General features: G+C 47.6%; 1 protein-coding gene across 1 annotated transcript in view; it reads left to right on the top strand.

Annotated features, from left to right (window-relative positions):
- srrm4 (serine/arginine repetitive matrix 4) overlaps positions 1–17,510 on the top strand; it is a 437,595-nt gene that overhangs the window by 317,096 nt on the left and 102,989 nt on the right. Inside the window, exon 2 of the mRNA XM_070886319.1 lies at positions 1,654–1,797. Coding sequence (XP_070742420.1) covers positions 1,654–1,797 — 144 coding nt within the window. The remainder of the gene's footprint in view (positions 1–1,653; positions 1,798–17,510) is intronic.

Here is a 17,510-nt window from a genome sequence, read left to right as displayed (position 1 = left end):
GTGATGGGGATGAGATGAGTGGCACAGCAGGATGAGGTTGAGTGTGGCTTTACAGTAACATTTCATGATCTACGGAAATCATTGAAAGGTTTGTGCCACTGCAGCCAGGTCCTCCTGACGACATCCCTGCTTGTGCCCTCCTGTGCAATGTGCAACCAGGCTGCGTTGGGGAGCTTGGGAGGCCTCTTTCATCCATTGGAAAGGAAGAGGTGCTCCCTGCCTGCTGTGACTCCTTCCATAAGCACCTGACGTGAGTGATGGGAGAGCCTGGGTGCAGCCGTGCAACTCTGTGCAGTGTTTGTCAGTGTTTGCGGCACTTCAATGCTGCAAAACACTGACAGCACAACTGTCAAAACGAATATGGGCATGGTCCCTTGAAGGAAACCGGCTGATGACATATCATCAAATGATGTCATCAGACCTGCTTCCTTTTAATTGGCTGGGAACCTTGCAGGGCGGGCTTAACAAGCCCAATCAGGGGAAAATCATTTCAACAGAGCACGATGGAACCCACAGCGGAATTTTAAAACACACCCGAAATCGCCCACCTCTTTCCGGACCCGATAAGAAAAATCACGTCCATAACTACTGTCCTCCAGCCTCCAAATCCCACATTTCCCACTATGTAATACTGCAGGACTCACATGTACAGATTTACAGATGGAAAAGTGGAAACCCACAAATGAATGCAAGACACCGATATCACTGAGGGGGTTGCAGGAATCCCGAGAAAGGATTTCATTCTTGAAATCACTTCTGGGACTGTTATTTTATCAACTTTACAGTAGGATTTAAGGAGATGATTTGTATTCCATTTTGGGGCTCTTTTGTCAGCAAGTGGTGCATATCAATTGTGATTTACGGCTTGGAAGCATTGCCAATTGTGACATAGTCATAGCAAGTTTATCAAGTGATAATCTGCCATTGATTACCATGTGAAAACTGCTGTCACTCTCTATTAAAGCTCTTTCTTTCTGCAGTCTGATGCTTTCTTTTGTGTCCATATCATTCCACAGCCATGCTTCCAACTCAAGCTTTCAATTTCAAATAGATTTCGATCCTGCCACGACTATAGGCTCCTCACTGTGACCCTTTCACATTGTATGCATTGTCTGAGTGAACAATGTTTTAGCACAATATCTCGCACGCTATTGAGATGACAAACAGTTTTTAACACCTTATGATGATGATGATGAACTGCTTTGAACAGATAAAAACTGCATACGTCATTCATCACCATGCAATTGTAAGTGTGTGGGGCAATCTCTGCACCATATAGAACTCAGAGTGTTATGACAGCAGTATTGAACAATTGCTTAGAAATGGGACTAGTAATTGAAATGCCACTGAAGCAATCATTTTGGTCATCCTCATTTTCATAGAGTCACAGTGAACCATTATAGTGGAGTTAAAATAGGCCATTTTCACTGTCCCCGCCTGAGCAGTAATCAATGGGATGAAAATTGGACAGGTTCGAAAACCGGAGTCTGACCACTCGGCCATGTTACTACCGGGGAGGGGAAGGTGAAAGATACCCCCTGCTGCTCGGGGACTGACCTGACCCCCTTGCATTTTGCATCAAGCAACAAATGGGTTGGACTTGGATTTGTCAAAAGTGACTGAAATTCTCCACTTCTTGTGTTTTAACCACAGTGGTACATCGAGCTACCAGTCATACAGGAACGATGAAAGGAGAATTGAGACGTCGAGCACAGCGACGATGGTGCAGGCATCGGGTACAAATGGATGCAGCAAGGCCAAAGAAAGCAAGCACCAAAACCATCACAGACTGCGCAGGTATGAGCGTCACCTTTTATCTTTAATCTCATCCATTATTAATATTTCCTTAATCATCATTATCATTATAATACACCAACCCCTCCTCCTACCCATCAGCAGCAGGAAGAGCATCATCCAGGATTAGCATAACACTTGGACCACAGCGAATTCTAGACTCTGGGTCAGCCATTAACTTTTGATGATGGCATACTCTCGGAGTACACTGTCATACTGCCTTTGAAATATACAGCAGGTTTGGCGCATGTGCTGAATTCTGAACTTGCGATCTGTCAAGTTCTGACTTAACAGATGATCCTCACCGACCTCGAGATCCTCATTGCTGGCACAGAGTTCGACAAATTGTCTACCAACTGCCCAGCAATTACGCATGAACATTTTACTGCTGGTGCAACCAGGCAGAGGAGCCTGTTTGCACAGCATAAGGAGATATCAAGAAATAATCTTCAACTCATGCTTTTTTGTTTAAATACACATGAAAAGGAGTAAATGCAGACTGGGTAGAGCGAGAGACTGTTCGGGGAATTGACAGTATTGCAAATTAAAAAAAAATCCAAAATACACTTCTCTTACTCCCCTCACTGTATCGTCAGGTGACCTTTCATGGTACAAAATGCATAAAAACTTTCAGCAGCATCAGCTGCTATATTCTCCCGAGCAAATACCACAGTATCTAGGAGGGGAGAATGAGAGAGCTTCTGCTTCCTGATTGGAGCACCACCCGCTCGTGCACATGGTCCACCCCTGGGATCCCTGGGTCACTGCGCTGTGCTCTACTCTGCAGCATCCAACAGTAACTTTCCATTTGGGGCCTTGCAACAGGTATGTGTGCATTCAGTCGGATGCTGGCAGTGTAATCCTTAATTACCCCGCTGACCGCAAAACCTGGGCCATTATATTGCTAAGATTAACAAAACCTTAAAAGTCAGGAAACCCTAAACTACTAAAGTAAACCAAAAAAATGTCAGCTTGTTCTGTCTTCTCTTTTTCCCTAATTATCTTGTTCTTTCCAATGATGTCTCTCTCTTTCTTATTTTTCCAAAAACCTTTGGGCCTGAACTGGGTGTTCCGCCAAGTTCCGCCCAAGTGCTGCCCAAAGGACCGCTGAGAAACCTGACGGTAATTTGGGCGGGAGTTTCGTGAAAAAGTCCTTGAAAGACCGCACGGCGGCGAAAAAGCGACTTACGCTGTGAATCTGGGCGGCAGCGGATGGGAACTCCCAATCTCGGCGGCAAAGTGCCGCCGAGGATTAAGTCGGGCCCAGGGAGGGGGGAACAACTAAAAATAAAAATTTGCACACAAAAAAAACCCCACTGAAACACCTTCAGGGGATCCCATCCACATAAATCGCTGAAAAAAATAAAAATAAAAGAAGTTCACTGACCTTTTTTTGCAGGTCTTCTTACGTACCGTTGGGGTTAGACCTGCCTCCACACAGCGGTCCTTCTCCCTGCTGCCGCCCACTCCCACTCGCACCAATCTGCCAGCTCGGCGGGCGGGAGGTCACTTACGCACCTTGCGCACTAACGGCTGTCAGCGGGCGGTTCCCAGCGGTCCTCCTCTCCCGCCGGCGGGAGACCTCCATGAAAATGGCACCGTGAGGAGACCGCCCAAAGAACTCGGCGGCAGTGGGCGGTAAGGCCAGCAAGTTCAGGCCCAGTGTCTTTCTATCATTCCCTATTCTACATGTTTTGCATCCTTTGAATTTTGTTTTAGATTTTTAAATACGTGACTTACCTTTTCCACGGAGCCTCCTCTGTCATATCGTCAGGTTTCTCTTTTCTTTCCAATTTGTTAACTCTGCTCTTTTGAAGTTTTTTTTTTACTGTGGGCCTCTTCCAAGCAACAATTACTCCTGTGAGCCTCAACAGTGAGTGTCAGTGGGGTATTTTTTTTTTTTTAAAACAGTGGGGTATTTGACTATGGGAGCCATCACAGCTGAGCCCAATCCTGTTCTAATTCTCATCCATTATTCAGACTGGTGCGATTTCAGCAGGGGTCTTTGAATAGTGATCAGAAGTAGGATTTCTGCCTGATTTCTTCTTCCAAAACACAGGGTGCTGAACCCAACCACAGCACCACAAACACTGCCTTGTTTAAAATTAGTTAACTTCGCACAATGAGGAGACCGCACCTGGAATTCTGCTGGTCTGTATGGCTCGACTACTTTCTAGATAATCTTACTGAGCCATTGGGGGAGGCATCTCGACATTCCTTCTGAAATTGGGATCCCTGTCATTCAAGATTGGCTCTGATTGGATGAAAATGAGATTCAAAGGCCAGTTTTCCAGGCAATCAATGATCAGACTGCAAAATGAATCACGTTTGGCTGTGATGTTGGCTAGAATGAAATAACCTACTTGCTGTCCAAGCTCACACAGAAAGGATGGCCACCTGGGCTTGTTGGCAGCCGAGCCTGAGTCAATGAGGCCAAAATTCAGCCTCCCGCTAAGGCCCGTTACCGCCTGAAAGTGGCGACCACGAGGCGATGTCGAATGGCCCCCGATTTTTTTGTGGAATGGTTGCCGCTTGCGAAATTCTCCTCGTGGTTTTTCCGGCGGTCCCCACTTCCGCCCCGCTGCTGCCGAACCCTCCAAAGTGCGTCATCAAAGTGCGCACTGTCGATAAAAAAATCTTGTGGCTGCCGCTTGGTGCCCACGACAGTTTTTTCTGTCAGTGCACCCTGTGTTTGCACCGTGTGTAAAATGGCGGTGCGGCCGCCATTAAAGGGGAGGGCGCATTGCTGCGGCCGCCATCTTATTTCTTTTTGTTGGCCGACTGTCAGGTCGTCCAGACAATTGTGCCCTCGGGTTCAGCCGGGCCACCAACAGGCAGCCTGGCACTCCCTTGGGTGCTAGGCCGCTGGCCCGGCCAAAACCCTCCCTGGTGGCCCAGTGGACCGAACTAAAATAATCACAGAGCTCGCAGCAGCTCTCCCCTTTGAGTGTGATGACGTCATCAGCGCCACGCTGATGACTAACAGCGCCGGACACTCCGTCCACTTCCGCACCCATTATGACTGACTTCCGCCCCGCTCGAAAAAAAAAGACAAAGAGCTGAATTTCACGCAAGAGGCCACCGCATCCACTGCAGTGGTGAAAACACAGGAAAAACGTTGGTTGTCACCCGTTTCCGGTGAGGTGAATTTCGGCCCCACATGTCTCCAGGAGAGGAAGGCTGAAAATTGGGAATAGCCAAAACAATCTGATTTGCATAATATCTCAAATCCCACAAAATTCATTTTGTATATTTACTTTGTGCATGAAGTAGGTCCCTTGCAATTTTCATATCCAACACTAGCAAATTTTCAAGCATAAATCTAATCAATTTCACAAGAAATCATATTGGATAGGATAATTGTTTCTAATAATATGCTTTGTGTAGATTGGAGTAACCATCTCCAACCACAACACTTAGAAACAGCTCTCTCATTGTAATGTTGTAAATTACGATCAATCTGGCAAGTGCTGACTGTGTACTCCAGCTGATTTATTTAATTTATTTGTCTGAAAATAGATTACTGCGAACAATTGTAAATAAGTGTCCAAATAAAATAACTGAGCAGAGAGGTAAATTCATGAAATGATACAGCAGCTTAATGAAGCTCTAATAACCTGTATTTTCAATATTGACTTAAAGAAAGCTCATGAGGATAAATTAATTATAGACACCATCCACGCAAAAACTGTATAGATGGAATATACTGAATAGAATGATATCGGTTAAACTTGGGATCCTTTTCATATGTGGCCTAGATGGCCCACCAACCGGAGAGGAAATGACTTTAATTTGACAAAGCTTTGAATGTATCATGTGACAAGACGGTAAGATATTAAATTAATGGCTCAGTCTTCAAGTTTTAGCTACGTCAACGAACCAATTAAGTAGAAAGGTGATGTTTAACACAAAAAAAAAGCCTTTGTTGCACAGCACTGTGTACTTTTGGACCCTCATTAGAGATATGGAAGAAGATAAGGCATATGATTTTAATGAATCACATAGCATATTAAAGGGCATTCCAATCTGTGATCTTTCAGCTTTTATTAGCTAATACTGCAGCTATAACATGATATATTATGATTAGTTGCCAGAGGTGCATGGAGAACACACTGACAAAAATCCCATTAAGATTCTCATTGGGAACATCTGTTCATAACAGTGTTCCTAGGAGTTGCGAATGTAAAAATGTCATTACCGCTTGCATATTTAGAGCCTTTACAACAAGGGATCGCAATAAACAGCAGGTCCTGAGGTAACAGAGAGTAAATATGTGTATGAAGACATTGGCTGGTTCCTTCTAATAACACACAAGCATTGCTCCCTCTAATTTTAAATTTGGGTGCGTGGTCCCTTTAACAGGCTACACCGCCCATTCAAAGTTTCATGCATGCGCACAACTTCACATTGTAGAGCTGGTCTCGGGCTGCGTGGGACTGGCAGACAGCTGCACAGCCGCTCAGCTTAGCGGGAACGTTGCAGACAAGTGCTCTAATAAATATAAACACGAGAAAGGGGTCAGTGAATTAGATTCAGTGTGGATATTCTGCTTAGCTGAGCACATAACGGTCTTATGTGAGTGTAGCCAGCCTCAATCTAGGTCCGAGTGAGCATGGGCCTACAGCAATAAAACTGTCCCTAATTCAACATTAATTGGGACTAAATTAACAATCAGGTGTGGGAAGTGGGGAAATCGTGGCCGATGTTCAGTGGAAGGTGCTCTTTTTAGACCAGGCACATTGGCATAAATTTTTGTCTTCACCACCTGGGCAATAATCTGGCAGAGTGGATCGCCTGCCCATTGTAGAACCCTGCATGGCAGACTTTTTGTGAAAGTAGAAGTGGCACCCATGGAACAGCCAACAGATGTTGAAGCTTCCCTGGCCAGCTCCCCTGCTGGGCAGAGGTTTCTCAGTGAGCTCAAAAGCTGTGGATTTAAAAGACAGCCTCCTAAGAAGCATCCACCCTGTGTTTCTTCTCCTTCAAATAATGCAGGCACTGTGGAATGCCACAAAATGAAGTGATCATGTCTGCTTCCTGGATTAAAGCCACTGGCATTTATCACGATGTTTCATAGAAATATAGAAACATAGAAAATAGGTGCAGGAGTAGGCCATTTGACCCTTCGAGCCTGCACCACCATTCAATAAGATCATGGCTGATCATTCACCTCAGTACCCCTTTCCTGCTTTCTATCCATGCCCCTTGATCCCTTTAGCTGTAAGGGCCATATCTAACTCCCTCTTGAATATATCCAATGAACTGGCATCAACAACTCTCTGCGGTAGGGAATTACACAGGTTAACAACTCTCTGAGTGAAGAAGTTTCTCCTCATCTCAGTCCTAAATGGCTTACCCCTTATCCTAAGACTGAGTCCCCTGGTTCTGGACTTCCCCAACATCGGGAACATTTTTCCCGCATCTAACCTGTCCAGTCCCGTCAGAATCTTATACGTTTCTATGAGATCCCCTCTCACCCTTCTAAACTCCAGTGTATAAAGGCCCAGTTGATCCAGTCTCTCCTCATATGTCAGTCCAGCCATCCCGGGAATCAGTCTGAATTTCCTATCTGAACATCATCAACATCATCATAGGCAGTCCCTTGAAACGAGGATGACTTGCTTCCATGCCAAAAAAGGATGTGTTGGGGGTAAAAGGAAGACTTCTCTCCCTCAGGGCGGACTACCTGATATAGGAAGTCGACACCTGTCCTTCTGTTGGGATAAAAGGAGGAATTCTCTCCCTCGGGGCAGACTACCTGATATAGGTAATCGATATCTCGCCCGTTGCCCTCCGTATAACGACCACGGAATTAAACAAACAAAACCTTAGGTTCAACCGGCTTTATTTCGAACAAATGCAAGGGAAAGTTCAATCGTGGAACCTTCAAAATACAAGAGTTTTCAAGTATAATTTATACAGGTTTTGGAGAGGAGCTACCCTCCTACAAAATCATCGATAGGTATATTACTATCAGCAGAGTTACATTGATTTGTCGTCTTTTATCAGACTGGCTCTGAGTGGTACATGCAATTGCCCATCTCCCATCATATGTTAATTGTGTTTGTTCCGTGATTTGCACTTTGCCATAGTCTATATGACGCCTGAAGTAGCTGTTCCAAAATACTGGCTTTCTTATCTCTTCCTCAGAGACTTCTAATCAAAATTGTAACTGCTGACTTCTGCTGTTTTGTTATGTGTTACTAAGGTTAAGGATTTATTAACCATACAGTTTTAATTCGTTATAAGTGTGCTATACCTACATAAGCAAGTGTTACGTACAATAGGCAACTATAATCCATACCATCACTGATTCCTCAGACCCTCCTAATACTGATCAGTTCACTACCTTCAGCATTGTGTTCTGACCACCTATCTTTACCTGCTACAACTGTATATCCCTTACAGATGAGTTCACATGTGTTTCAATGAAGGACCTAATATTCCAGATCCCGAACTACATCCTGAAGGGTGGAAGATGCCTGTGCGTGGATTTTTTTAACACGTGGTGGCCATTGCACACCACCCATCACACGGGCTTGACAGAGCTAGGTCTTGGTTCAGTGGCAAGGGTTATCCAAGATGACTGGAGATCTGCTCTGCTGCACAGGCCTAGTGCGTGCACATATCACAGTGTGGGCTGGCCCGTGATGCCTCTGGGCTCCTGGCCCCAAACTCACGCCTCTCCTGGGCCCTATCACATCCCTCCACAGTCTCTCACCGCTCCTGCTGTATCTGCCCTGTCATGTATTCAACCAGCAATGTAACCCATGTATAGTCTGACCTAAGTTGTACACTGTGAGAACAATGACCACTAGGTGGTGAACTTGTGGGAGACACTCCTAACCTGGACCTTCAGATATAAAAGGGGAAGCTCCACGCATTTCCTGCACTTGAGTGCTGAGGAATAAAGGACAGGTCACAGACTGACCCTCTCTCAAGCATGGGCCTTGTGTGCATTTATTCTGTATAGTAAGGACGTATCATGCCCATGTGCCAAACACCTGCAAGACAGGACACCAGTCAACAACCTTTATATAATGCATATTGTGTTGCTGGTTACCTCTGCAAACTTTGCAACCCTCAGACATTGTTTAGGTGACATCAAGTCTGATAAGGAGACAAAGACTTTAAACTGCTGACAATAACCAGTGGACTCAGGACACAGTGGACTCAGGACTATTGGAACAGTAATTGAGTGTAAACCCTTTGTGTTCATGAAGGCCATTGTGCTGATATAAAGAGCCCTGGTGCCGACATGTGGTTCCACCTATTATGCCTTGTACTTAGAGAAAGGTTGACACCCAGTGTAAGCTGTGTGTTCTGTCCAGGTGACTCCTTTCCACTGGAAAAGTAATGAAGGTGTTTTCCCTTGTAAACGTGATGTTTGTCACTTTCTTGGTACATGTGGGCACGACAGACTACCTGGTGTGGCAGCTGTCTCAGGATGGCTTGTAAGGATCTGGTAGCATGGAAGCTTCACGTGCACAGGAAGAGTTGTCGCTTTGGTAGCCTGTCTTGTGAAGTGAAGGGAACATGTCCACGTACGTGTGTCTCGTCATAACCAATACCCTGTTCCATCAGAAAGACAAATACAAGGCTTCATGGCAGCACCCTCGCTCCAAGCACCGGCACCTGCTAGACTACGTCATCGTCCGAGCGAGGGACCGCAAGGACGTGCACATCACCCGTGCCATGACAGTAGCTGATGACTGCTGGAGCACCGCCTAATCCGCTCTGTCATCACCGTCAATGTAGCCCCAAAACAGCAACGGCAGCAGAAACAATGCCGCAGGAAAATCAACACTGGTGCACACAAAGATCCTGCTAAGTAAGCCCTATTCAGCCAGCACCTCACTGCCAACCTGATGACTCCCAGTGTCACAGAGATGCAGAGTGCCCACAGTGCCTGGTCTGCCCTCAAGGCCTCCATAATTAGCACCTGCGAAGAGACGCTCAGCCACTCAGCCAGGAAACACCAATACTGGTTCGACACGAATGACCAGGAGATCCAGGAGCTAATAAACCACGAGCGCAGGGAATTCTTGAACTGGAGACAGCGACACAACTCGAGAGCAAGAAAGCAGCTCTACAGACGTCTGAGGGCCGAGGTCCAACAAAAAACCCGCGACCTAAAGAACGGATAGTGGATGGAGAAAGCACAGGAGATCCAGCAGCTAGCCAACAACCATGACGTGCAAGGATTCTTTAGCGCAGTCAAGTCCACCTATGGCCCAAACACCCAAGGCCCTACCCCACTGCTGGCCAAGAACAGAGAGGTACTCATCAAGGACAGAGAGGCAGTCAGTGCCTGCTGGAAGGAGCACTTCGAAGATCTCCTTAAGTGAGACTTTGTCTTTGACGTGAGTGTACTCGACTCCATCCCGCAGCATGCTAACCACCACCATCTCAGCATAACCCCAAACCTGCATGAGGTTCAAAAGGTCATCCGACAGCTGAAGAACACCAAGGCCTCAGGAGCGGATGGAATCCCCGCCGAGACACTTAAACATGTTGGAGAAGCACTATTGGCACGAATACATGAACTAATTTCTCTTATCTGGAAGGAGGAGAGCATGCCAGGGGATCTCAGAGCCGTAATTGTGACCATCTTCAAGAAAGGTGGCAAGTCCGATTGCGCTAACTACAGAGGAGTTTCCGTGTTGTTTGCCACAGGGAAAGTCATTGCAAGAATCCTCCTCAATCGCCTTTTCCCAGTGGCTGAACAGCTCCTCCCAGAGTCGCAATGCGCATTCCGCCCACTAAGGGGCACAATGGACATGATTTGATCTTCACAGTGTGGCAAATACAAGAGAAATGCAGGGAACAGCACCAACCCTTGTACATGGCTTTCTTTGACCTCACAATGATTTTCGACACTGTCAACTGTGAGGGATTATGGAGCGTCCTCCTCAGATTCGGCTGCCCTCAAAAGTTTGTCACCAGCCTCTGCCTGCTCCATGATGACATGCAAGCCATGATCCTGACCAATGGATCCACCACAGACCCAATCCACATTCAGACCGAGGTCAAGCAAGGCTGTGTCATCGCACCAACACTCTTTTCAATCTTCCTTGCTGCAATGCTCCATCTCACCCTCAGCAAGCCTCCGTTGGAGTGGAACTAAATTACAGAACAAACGAGAATCTATTCAACCTCCGCCACCTCCATGTCAGATCCAAGGTCGTCCCATCCTCTGTCATTGAATTATAGTACGCAGACGACACTTGCGTCTGTGCACATGCAAAGGCCGAACTCCAAGCCATCATCAACACCTTCACCGAGGCGTATGAGAGCATGGGCCTTACACTAAACATCCGTAAGACAAAGGTCCTCTAACAACCTGCCCCTGCCACACAGCACTGCCCCCCGGTTATCAAAATCCACGGCAGGGCCTTGGGCAACGTGAACCATTTTCCATACCTCGGGAGTCAACAAGGGCAGACATCGACGACGAGGTCGACCACCGCCTCCAGTGTGCCAGCGCAGCCTTCGGTTGCCTGAAGAAAAGAGTGTTTGAAGACCAGGATCTCAAACCCGGCACCGAGCTCATGGTTTACAGAGCAGTAGTGATGCAAGCCCTTCTATATGGTTCAGAGACATGGACTATGTACAGGAGGTACCACAAAACATTGGAGAAGTACCAATGCTGCCTCCGCAAGATCCTGCAAATTCATTGGCAGGATAGGCACACCAAGGTCAGTGTTCTCATCCAGGCCAACATCCCAGTATCGAAGCATTGACCACACTCGATCAGCTCCTCTGGATGGGCCACATCGCCCACATGCCCACCATGAGACTCGCAAAACAAGCGCTCTACTTGGAGCTTCGACACGACAAGCGAGCCCCACGGTAGCAGAGGAAACGCTTCAAGGACGCCCTCAAAGCTTCCTTGAAAAAGTGCAACATCCCCACCAACAGCTGGCAATCCCTGGCCCAAGACTGCTCAAAGTGGAGGAAAAGCATCCGGGAAGGCACTGAGCACCTCGAGTCGCTTCGCCGAGAGCAAGCTGAAGCCAAGCGTAGACAGCGGAAGGAGCGCACGGTAAACCAGGCACCCCACCCACCCATTCCTTCAACCACCGTCTGACCCGCCTGTGACAGAAACTGTAGGTCCCGCATTGGACTCATCAGTCACCTGACAAATCATTTTTAGTGTGAAGCAAGTCATCCTCGACTCCAAGGGACTGCCTAAAAAGAGAAGAAGAAGAAAAGAAAGCAGGTCCTGGGATAGTCACAAGCCTCAGGGGTCATTGTACCTGCATTTGTTGGCTTTTCAAAAACTCTTCCTCCTCATCTCAATTGTGCCGCACATTCAGAATCCGCAAAGGAATACCCATTCTCAGCATTTTGCATGGTGCGATTTGAAGCTAAGTATTAGCAAGGAAAGAGAAACAAAAATGGAAAGGTACAACACAGATTTGCCAGAATTATACTAGGGCTTAAAGGATTAAATTATGAAGACAGGTTGCATAAACTTGGCTTGTAGTCACTTGAAGGTAAAACGGTGATCTAATTGTGTTTAAAATGATTTTTTTTTAATTCAGCGGGGTAGATACAGAGAAACTATTTCCTCAGGCGGGGGGAATCCAGAACAAGGGGCATAAAATTAGAGCTAGTCTATTTAGCAGTGAAGTATTTTTTCACGAAAATGGTCGCGGAAATCTGGCACTCGCACCCCAAAAAGCTGTGGAAGCTGGGTCAAATGAAATTTTTAACACTGAGATCAATAGATTTTTGTTCGGTAAAAGTGTTAAGGGATATGGAACAAAGGTGGGTAAATGGGGTTAAGGTACAGATCAGCCATGATCTAATTGAATGGCAGATTAAGCTCAAGTGGCTGAATGGCCTGCTCCTGTTTCTATGTTCCTGTATGCATAACACCCATCCTGTGCAAATGCTGGTGCCTCAGTTCCTTGTGATGAACAAGGGCAAAAAGACCAAACACGCCTCCAGTTGACATTTTGGCCTGTTTCTCCTGCAGTGCTGTACGTTTATAAATCACACTTAATTATCGTCTTCTTAACAACTGAAGATCATTCAGCGAAACAGGACTTCTTTTGAAAGAAATTCCCATTTATAACATACATCTTTTGGGAATATTATTCCAATCAACCCCCTGCATTTTCCTGGTTATACAGCAATTGACATAAAAACCTCAAATTATCTTGGGGCCAATTTTGGCGGAGGTTGCGCCCGCAGCTGCCGAGGTTCCACCAGAAATGTAGTTTTTCTGACCGATTCCTCCAGAACCGCCCATCTGCTGTCCACGTTCCACCCGGCGGGAGATTGGTCGCACAGGTTCCGCCGGCGTCACGTCCTGCCGTCCGCCCATGCCGGACGCTGGAAATCCGGCTTTTTCCTCAGGGATGATGGACTGGGATCGACCTGCCGCCCGGCAGGAGGACCGCTGGCAAAAAAACAGGAGTGACCTGGCGGTGAGTCGGGCGGCAGGGAGAAGGGCTCCGAGTGCCCTAGCGCTGCACAGCCCGGGTATCGTGCAGATGATGCAGCATTGTCAGTGGCACTGTTCGAAAAATCTTTGCTGGATGTTGCTTTATTTCACTGATAATGCTTTTGTTGAAGTGACATCTGATAAGTGGTGCCACCCCGACATGAGAGACGAGAGGACACCACCGCAGGTCGGGAGGGTAGAGAGCTGGAGCATACCACTACAACTTCCAGCGCGAGTCGTCCCAAGTGTGCGACGGCTTTGAGGTGGGCGAGTGGGTGATGTCATCAGGCCCCAGGTTGCCGGTTAGAGCGTGGGCAGGAACATCGGCGGGGCCCAAGCACAGCGAAGGAGCGGGAAGGTTGTAGCGGAGGTGCGGCAAATGAGGGTACAGGGCCCAGAAGAGCTGTAGGCCCAGGGGACGCACAGGCCAGCCCACACTGCGATATGTGTGTGCACTAGGTCCGTGCAGCAGAGCAGGTCTCCAGTCGTCCTGGTTAACCCTTGCCACTGGGTAAATTCTAGCTCTGTCGAGCCCGTGTGGTGGCTGATGTGCAACAGTCACCACACGTTAAAAAAATCCATGCACAGGCATCTTCCACCACTGGAGTTCAGGACTGGAATATCGGGTTCTTCATTGAAACATCTATGAACTCATCCCTTTTGATGTGGAAGCATGTTATCCTTGTTCGAGGGACCGCCTATGATGATCTGATAAAAGCAACTCGAATGTGTGCAAGCTCATGGTGACCATTTTCTTTTCATCTTGCTGAAACACCTTCATTTAAAACCAGAATGGGCAAGGCCAAATAATGATCAAAAACAGAAAAGTATGCGGCATGTCACATTTTGTCAATCCAACCTCATTAATTAATTCTGTGACGCAGTCATTGTAAGAGTTCTCAGAGAAGAACTTGAAATAACATAGAAGGTCAGAGGCACATACTTAGAATGATCTATTGGCATTCTGAGGCCTGAGGCAGCTGCAGACTCTCCCAGCATTTGTATGGGAGGGAAAGGGTATAAAGTTACAGCTATTCGACTTTGGGGGCAGCACTAATACAGAGGAATCTGAGGAAGGACTGCAGTCCACAAAACATAGCAAGAGACAAGTGACTCAGTGGCCTACTGTTGAGGTTTCAATGAAGAGACTGTCACTATCGCCTTGTTAAGTATTATTTCTTTGTACTGCAAGGAAACTATTTAATAAAATCTCTTCTGCTTAATCACAAAATCCCTGTGCCCAGCATGCTTTGTTGTGGTCATGGACATAAGTCTATTCTGAGAGATGTAATAAATCTGACAGATGGAATAAACTTCACAACACATAAAGAGTAATGTGATGGACCTTAACCCGCACAGAAAGAGTTCAAATATGTTACTCCATGTGACTCCGTTGAAGGAAAGGTGTATTAGAGGAAGCGGCAATGAGTAGAGAAAGATGGTAAAGTCTCAATGGAGATGCCCTCCAAGAGTTTTGAGACCGTTTAATGCGGGATATACTTAGGGACATATTGTGACTATGTAGATGGTATGGGATTATGTCAGGGTGAATAAGTGAAAGTTAGAGGATGTAAAGATATGGCACATCGCTGCAACTGATAGACAGAAGAGCATTACATGAGGTATGGAAGACGGGAAAATAAATTTAAAGGAATGCAATGTAACTGATTAACATGACATCTCAGGGGTGGCACTCCGCCATGTTTGGCCTTGGAAAAAATAGGTTGAAGTGCAAGCCTTACGGTCTGCCCTGCAAGTAGGTAAAGTGAGTGTAATTGAATGGCAGCCTTCCTGCATTGGTGACCCTTATCGTGTCACGATGGCCTGATGACAGGACCCATTATACAGTGCAGTCATATGTGGATGGCAAGATATTTGTGATAAAGTTGATTACCTGAGGGGCAGATGAGTGTTTCTCACAAGGCACCATACACGACGTCAAAATGAGACACTGACTAGAAGAGGATGAACAATGTGAATGTATTTACAAGTGCACAATTACAAAGGTGACATAACATTTTTACATTTAGGAACATTTCCATCACCAATACCCACCCCTTTACCTGCCCCCACCACCTCTCTTCCCCCCCCACCCCCGAAGTGATGCCCAAGCTCCTCTTCTTCGCCCCGCCTTCACCACGGCATGCCGCTCCCCTGCCCCTCAATGCCTCTGCTTGGTGAGGTTATGCAGGAGGACAGCTGGATCTCTGCAGACGTGTGCATCTTGGCGAGAAGGTAGGGGGCGTGACTGAAGGCGCCAGGGTCTCGTGCTCCTCCAGATCTGTCTGCCTTGAGGGTGTGGGGTCAGGGGCTTGCACGACGTGCCCAGAAGCCATCTCTTGCCTCATTGCCTCAACAGACTCGGTTGTGCGCTTCAACACACAAATGAGCCGGTCCATCCTGTCATCATGGTGCTGAGTGAAGGGCACAAAGCTGTCCGCTATCCCAGCTGTGGTCTTGATGCGGAACGCGACCTATGTCCACGCTCGTCCTGAATAGCTGGACCATCTCCTGAATAGCAGAGAGCCGTCCTGCATCCTCAGCTGATTGCTCGGTCCTTCTGGGTTCAGGCGCCTTGGTTGCCTTCGTGCCATTGCCTCTACGTTTGGAAGCGCCTTCTCGTGCGGAGTCCGTTTCAAACCCCATGAACTCGGAGCCCGACGCCAAGGTTCTCCGGACAGTTGGCACACATTGCAGGAGAATGGTTTTATCCTCCTCCATCTCCTCGAGCTCACACGGCTTAAACATGGGCCCTCCTCCCTCCTCTCTTTCGTCTTCTTCATGGCTCTGGGTGGCGGATTTGGGAGCGGTGGATATGGGTGATTTGGGGGGGAGGATGGATGAAGAAGCCGCTGTCCTGCGCTGGGGACAATGTCAGGTCGCAGACGTTGAGGCCTGACGGCTCCTTTGCATGTCAGAGGTGGATGGTATGCCTTGGTCCGTGCTGTCCGACTCATCATCTGCAAGTAGAGGACAACATTTCAGTATGTTGGGGGGTCGGGGGGGCGGGGGGGAGGGGCTGCTGTTCATACTGACATGTGAACCGTGCAATCTCACATTATGCCAGCAAGGAGTTCCGTCTCTACATGGGCACAACAATAATGGCCAACAAAGTGTGCGTAAAACCGAGAATGCCTCACCATTGCATTACCTTTCATGCCATGAGCGTTGAGCACACCGGAGATTGGTATAACCTTACCATCATCATCATCATCATCATAGGCCGTCCCTCGAAATCGAGGAAGACGTGCATCCACTCAAAAAGTGAGTTCTCAGGTGACTGAAACAGGAATTACAGTCTCTGTCACAGATAGGACAGATAGTCGTTGAAGGAAAAGGTGGGTAGGGAGTCTGGTTTGCCGCACGCTCCTTCCGCTGCCAGCACTTGCTTTCTGCATGCTCTCGGCGACAAGACTCAAGGTGCTCAGCACCCTCCCAGATGCTCTCCCTCCACTTAGGGTGGTCTTTGGCCAGGGACACCCAGGTGTCGGTGGGGATGTTGCACTTTATCAAGGAGGCTTTGAGGGTGTCCTTGAAACATTTCCTCTGCCCACCTGATTCTCACTTGCCGTGTAGGAGTTCCGAGTAGAGCGCTTGCTTTGGGAGTCTTGTGTCAGGCATGCGAACAACGTGGCCCGCCCAACAGAGTTGTTCGAGTGTGGTCAGTGCTTCGATGCTGGGGATGTTGGCCTGATCGAGAACACTGATGTTGATGCATCTGTCCTCCCAGAGGATTTGCAGGATCTTGCGAGACATCGTTGGTGATATTTCTCCAGTGATTTGAGGTGTCTACTGTATATGGTCCACATCTCTGAGCCATACAGGAGGGCGGGGATCACTACATCCCTATAGACTATAATCTTGGTGCCAGATTTGAGAGCCTGATCTTCCTCAGGCAGCCGAAGGCTGCGTTGGCGCACTGGAGGTGGTGTTGAACCTCGTCGCCGATGTCTGCCCTTGCTGATAATACCATGCTGTAGCACGGGATCACCCTTTATGGTTGCACAGCAGCAGTCACCAATGCCAAGGCATACTCATCCAGGCTGCTCAATTCTCTGACCTCTGGTAGGCCCCCTCCTGTGGCACTCAGGCTTGCTGCCTTGGATGTATTTTTCTTCTGCACAGACAAACGTTGCAGCTTTTAGACCCTTTGCTTATGCCTCCCACACACACTCCCCCACACACACACACACATCTGGTGCAGAGCCTTTTTAGAGTTGGACAGGAGGGGTGCAGGAAATTTTTAACCATTCTTGCTGAC

Source organism: Pristiophorus japonicus, chromosome 8 (assembly GCF_044704955.1).
Source record: "Pristiophorus japonicus isolate sPriJap1 chromosome 8, sPriJap1.hap1, whole genome shotgun sequence".
In the NCBI taxonomy this organism is placed as follows: domain Eukaryota; kingdom Metazoa; phylum Chordata; class Chondrichthyes; family Pristiophoridae; genus Pristiophorus; species Pristiophorus japonicus.
Note: the sequence above shows the minus strand (reverse complement) of the source record. Positions and strands in the feature narration are given on the sequence as shown.